At 50.0% G+C, this 6,000-nt stretch overlaps 1 protein-coding gene across 1 annotated transcript; it reads left to right on the forward strand.

Annotated features, from left to right (window-relative positions):
• Positions 1-3,888: 3,888 nt before the first annotated feature.
• LOC147960826 (uncharacterized) lies at positions 3,889-5,750 on the forward strand. Its single transcript, XM_087536968.1, has 2 exons — positions 3,889-5,126; positions 5,363-5,750. The coding sequence occupies exons 1-2, from the start codon at positions 3,931-3,933 to the stop codon at positions 5,382-5,384; spliced, it is 1,218 nt and encodes a 405-aa protein (XP_087393094.1). The 5' UTR covers positions 3,889-3,930; the 3' UTR covers positions 5,385-5,750.
• The last annotated feature ends 250 nt before the right edge of the window (positions 5,751-6,000 follow it).

Here is a 6,000-nt window from a genome sequence, read left to right on the forward strand (position 1 = left end):
AGGACAATTTATTTATGGAAAATGATTCTCCCCGTTCTAGTGCATTGCCTTCCTGGGCATCTTCATCAGTGCTCCTTCTTATTCTCGGTGGCATATTTCTTACTCTTTGATATCTATTTTGTTCAGATAACCTACTCAAATTATATTTCCCTAGTTTAGTCATATAAGTAGTATGCATAATTTTTTAATTATAGATGCACTTGGTTTGATACATGATCCTACAAAGTATATTTTGTTTAGGGAAGATGATTCTCCCCACTCTAGTGCACTGCCCTTCTGAGCGTCTTCATGTTCGCTCCCCTCTCATTCTCGGTAGCATAGGAATTTTGTATTCATTGATGTCTATTTTACATCTGATAAGCAACTCAGAGTTATTTTTCCATGGTTTAGGGTGTGTTCTGATCTTCTCCCGCTCCACACTTCACAAATTCCTGGAGCAGATCTGAGCCGAACGAAATAGCACCGAGAAGCTAGCTTCAAGAAGTTACGATTGATTGCAGTACAAAAACGCGAGGCACGGTCGGCCCAGCTCCACCGATAGGAAAAGCTGGAGTTAGCCAATATTACAATCAAATTGGCACCGCCAAGTGAATCCATTGAATCAGTACGCTCTCAAACAGATCGCTAGTTCGTTCCCTCAACTGAATCTGTACAGGGGCGCGTTCCCTTGATGTTTAGCCCATACTGGGCTCCCTCCAACGGCCCAAACTGACGCCCAACTAGGCCAGCAACCTCCTAGCTGGGCATTAGCGATGGGAGAAGCTACGCACGACACCGAACGTTTGGGAATCGCCAGCTGAAGCAAGAAGCTGGCTAGGGAAGCATGATTTGGGAAGTTTCGTGAAGCTGGATAGTCATATATATAAGCAGCATGTATAATAAATTAATTAAATGTAGATCTTACTCAAATTTCTTTCGGTTAGTGTTAAGCACTTGAATATAATACACACTCCTACAAAGTACGTTTTGGTTAGGTAGAGAAAGAGGGAGGGGGGGTCTCTTTCTTAGAAAGAAACTATAGATCTTAGTCGGATTTATTTTCCATAGTGGTAAGCACTTGGTTTGGTGCATGATCCTACAAAGTACATTTTATTTAAGGAAAATGGTTCTTCACTCCAGCGCAATGCCTTTTCGAGTGTCTGCTTCATGCCCACTTATGATTCTTATATATATGTTTTTTACTCTTTGATATCTATTTTTCTTCTACTAACCAACTTGAATTCTTTTTCCCTATCCCTAGTTAACGTATAAGTGGTATGTATAAATTTTTTAACTATAGATCTTAATCGAATTTCTTTTATGTTAATGGTAAGCACTTGGTTTGTTACATGACCCTACAAAATATATTTTATTTAAGGAAAATGATTCTCCTCATTGTAGTGCATTGCCTTTCTGAGTGCCTTCATGCCCTCTCCCTTCCCATTCTCGGTTGCATATGAATTTGGTACTCATTGATATCTATTTTTCTTCTGATAAGCAACTAAGAGTTTTTTCCATGGCTTAGTCATATAAGAAGCATGTATAATAAATAGGTTAACTATAGATCTTAATCGAATTTCTTTCGGTTAGTGATAAGCACTTGATTTGATACACAATCCCACAAAGTATATTTCTTCAGGAAAATGATTCTCCTCACTCCAGTGCATTGCCTTTCTGAGTGCCTTCATGCCCGCTCCTTTCCCCCTCCCCCTCCCCATATCCTCCTTCTTCTATGATGTCACCTTCCTCCTACACCACTTCTACCATGATATCTCCTCCACCCATCACCTCAACATTGGAGCTAGTGGTGCCCTCAAAATAATAGCTTGTTGTGCCACTGAGCTCGAGGAGTATGGCGGCCACAATGAGATGGTCTCAGGTATCAAAAAATTCAATGATGTGGTTCTGGCAAGCCGAATTCGTGTGGCTTAGACAAGTATGGTGACATTTTTCTTGGTGTGTTATGCATGCATTATTATTGTTGCGTACACACTTTGTTATGTTGCATTGATTATTATTTTCTATTTCCTATGTTGTGTATGTTTGTTGATGTTGTTAAATATGTTTTATGCTACATATTTTTATAAATGTCTCATGAGTTGATTTCTTATGTTGCATGAATTTATAGAATGCAGATATGTGGAGTGACCTACAAATTGTGTTACCGGAACTTTTACGCTATTATGGTGGCATGTCTCATGTTTGCCCCCATAGGTGGGTCAGATGATCAAGGACGTGGGCCGTCCACCGACACCCGTAATTCACCTTTATTCCATGGATTTGTCTACATCCTAGTTGGCCAAGAAAATCTTATTTCTTAACCGACTTTGCAACTTCTTTACCCAAATCTAGAAAAATAATCACCGTGATGTAATAATTTGTACACCTAGTGCGAAATTAAAAAAAAAGTATTGTCACTTTACCAATTTATTTATGATTTGGTGGAAAAAAGTATGGTCTCAGTTGACCAAGAGAATCTTATTTCTCAGTCGGTTCTACAAATTTCTTCATAATTTGATCTAATTTTTTCAGCGTGCCGTAATAATTTGTACGCCCAGAGCAAAAAGCATACATTGCTTTGCTTAGAGTTTTCTTACTTTGAAATGTCATCTTGAACGGCCGACTGGGAACTAAGAAATTCCATGTGGACTGAGAAAGTAAAAATTACTATACAAAAGTGCAAATGTTATTTATGCATTTGGCAAGTGAGCAATCAAAGTAGACTCACATCAACTCGATGGAGTGCTTGGTCCTTGAGGGCGATTTTTTTTTGTGTGTGTGTGTGTGTGTGTGTGTGTGTGTGTGTGTGTGTGTGTGTGTGTGTGTGTGTGATGGAGGCCAAGTATATTGAATCGCCTCTCCACCTTCCCCAGAAATTCCCAGGGAGTAGCCCTCAGTGTGTAGCTAGCTAGCACTGCTACACAGCTAGACGAGGAGGAGGTACGTAGGCTGGTGACGGGCGCGGCAACGAAGGCGTCCAAGCTCCGACGTCGTGTTTGCGGTTTCTGACTTTTGAACCTTTCGGCTCTGGGGACTGCATGCGGGGCCCGTGTTGGTTCCGGTGAGGGCCGGGGTGACGTCGATCTCCCTCTCTCGGTCGTAACGCGCACGCGGAGGAGATCGATGCGACGAGAAGATGGACTCAACGGTGGGTGGGATATGCTGATATGCATGACCGGTTTGACATGATCGCGGGCGGATTCAACCGGTGGTTGGCGACGCGACGCGAATCGTTCCGGTCCGGCGCGTGAGCTGTGACCGGGTGCCGAAAGGTTTATATATTAACCAAAAAGAGATCGTGATATTGTTAGGAAATGCACTGGTCATTTCTTTTCTATAATAGTACGTACTGGGTACTTCAGCTCCTGCACGAGCTCGGAACCTTTTGGAAGGAAGATTGGAAGAAACTGAAAAAAGAATGAGAGAAAGTGGCCCTGTACGTAGCACCGGTCCTACTTGCGTGATTTTCGTCCATTTGTCTTCCGCCTCCACATCTACGTGCAATGCAAAGTCAGCAACGCATCTGTTTGGACTTGGGCGCTCTCCTTGGATTATTACATAATGTCAACATTGTTGAACCTCATGTATTATTCGCACTTGTACCGTAGAGTAGTAATAGCAAACGTGGGTGCAGTTTTGTTAGTCAAAGCGCCCACGATCGCCTCCTTTCGAACGCGGCCTGGCTACGATCATCATCGTGCGCCCACGCCCGATGTTTCCCTCTGTATAAATGTCCTACTGATGCAATGCGATCGCTGTGTTTGATCCTCTTCCTTCTCTCTCTTTTCAACATGGTATCAGACGCCGAAAAAGCCAATCCCTTCGCACCCAACCACCCTCCCTCTTCCGCTGCCATGGACACCAATCCCCTCCCCTCTCCCCACTCCTCTGACGATGATGCGCCCGCCCACCGCCGGCGTTCTCCACACTGCCCTCGCTGACGCTGCGGCCATGGCTCCGGTCGTTGCCCCGCCTTCGCTGGCCCCTGGCGCATTTCCATCCTCGGTGCTGCAGACGATCGATATTCGTCATCACGTCTCCATCACCCTGGACCTGCACGCCGGCAACTACGGCCAGTGGCGGCGCTTCTTCTTCACCATCGTCAGCATGTTTGGCGTTGGCGACCACCTCGTCGCCCCAACCGCTCCTCACCGCCGTGATCCCGAGTGGGTCATGGTCGACCACTGCGTCGTCCACTGGCTCTACGCCACCGTCTCGCCTGAGCTGCTCAACGCCATCATGCAGCCAGACGACACCGCTGACGTCCTCTGGGCTGCCATCGAGGAGATCTTCCGCGCCAATCAGCTCTCCCGCGCCGTCTACATCGACGCGGAGTACCACGCCGTCGTCCAGGGTGACCTGACGATGATGCAGTACTTTGCACGCCTCAAAAACTTCACCGACCAACTCCGCGACCTCGGCCAGCCCGTCGGTGATCGGCAACAGCTCTTCCACATGTTGCGCGGACTGGGGCGCCAGTACCACAGTGTCATCCCCCACCTCACCATGCGCACTCCGCTGCCCACCCTCCTCCAGGCCCGCTCCTTCCTCCTTCTGGAAGAGCACCGTGCGGAGCAAACTGCCCGCCCTGCAGTCCTCGCATACTCTCATCGCTGCGCGCCTGCCGGCTGCGCCCGCGCCTCCACCTCCCGCCACCGATGGCCGCGGTCGTGGCCGCAACCGTCGCCGTGGTCGCGGCTCCGGCGGCTCTTCCCCAGCACCTGCCCCGGCTCCGCGTCCTGCTGCCCTCCCAGGTCAGGGCTCGAGCGCCAACTCCTGGACTGGCATGGTTCAAGCATGGACCATGCCGTGGCGCGCTCCCGGTGCCGGTGTCCTCGGGCCGCGCCCCGGCGTTCCGCAGCAGCAGGCCCTCCTCGCCTACGGCTCCCCGGGCGCCAACTCCAGTGCGGCGCCCCCGCTGCCCTTGCCGTACGGCGCCTACCCAACGCTCCTCCCCGGCTTCACCTACGGCTCGCCGGGTGCCAGCTCCAGCACCGCGCCTGCGCCGCCGCCCTGGCAACAGCCATGGGACATGGGTGGCCTGCAGACTGCGCTCCAGGCTGCGCACACCTCACCGCCGCCGCCGTCAAGCACCTCCGACTAGTACATGGACTCCGGCGCGTCCTCCCACATGACCTCCAACCCTGGTACTCTCCATTCCCTTCGTCCTTCTCATCCTCCCCGTGATATCATTGTCGGCAATGGCGGCCGCATGCCCATCACGCACACTGGGTGCGGCTCGCTCATTGCGTCCAACACCTCTCTTGCACTCCACAATGTTCTGCTCTCTCCATCCATCATCACAAATCTTCTCTCTGTACGTCGCCTCACTCGTGACAATCCTGTGTCAGTTGAGTTTGACTCGTTTGGGTTTTCTGTCAAGGATATCCGCACGCGCCTGGTGATCCTTCGGTGTGACTCGACTGGCGACCTATACCCGGTGTGCCCCAACCCCGCCGTCCCTCGCGCGAGCTTGTTCGTCAGCGTCGCGACCATGGAGCTGTGGCACAACCGCCTCGGGCATCCTGGCGAGGAGGCCCTGCGTCATGCTCTGAGTCAGTTTCAGTTCACCTGCGCGCCCTCGCCGACGCACTCCTGCACTGCATGTCGTCTTGGCAAGCATACGCGCTTGCCGTTCGCTGCCTCGATGACCACTAGCTATTTTCCTTTTCAACTACTGCATTTAGATGTGTGGACTTCTCCTGTTGTCAGTAATTCTGGTTTTGAATTCTATCTTGTGATCATTGATAGTTGCACTCACTATGTCTGGACGTTCCCCCTACGTCGCAAATCCAGGTCATTTGCGTGCTCTCTGCGTTCTATGCGTATGTTCATACTCAGTTCGAGCGTCCTATTCTTGCCCTACAGACCGACAATGGACGCGAGTTTGACAACCTCGCCGTCCGCTCTCTCCTCACCAAGAATGGCACCATGCTTTGGCTCACCTTCCCTTACACTAGCCAGCAGAATGGCAAAGCAGAGCGTGTGCTCCGCACTCTGAACGAGAGCGTTCGCGCCCTG

This window comes from Triticum urartu, chromosome 7A (assembly GCF_056163025.1).
Source record: "Triticum urartu cultivar PI428250 chromosome 7A, HENAU_Tu73, whole genome shotgun sequence".
Classification (NCBI taxonomy): Eukaryota; Viridiplantae; Streptophyta; class Magnoliopsida; order Poales; family Poaceae; genus Triticum; species Triticum urartu.

Excerpts from the sequence above, each read along its gene's own strand:
- LOC147960826 (XM_087536968.1), top strand. The coding sequence starts at position 3,931 with ATGGCTCCGGTCGTTGCCCCGCCTTCGCTGGCCCCTGGCGCATTTCCA. Across the intron at positions 5,127-5,362 it reads CCACATGACCTCCAACCCTG|GATATCCGCACGCGCCTGGT; the intron begins GTACTCTCCATT and ends TTTTCTGTCAAG.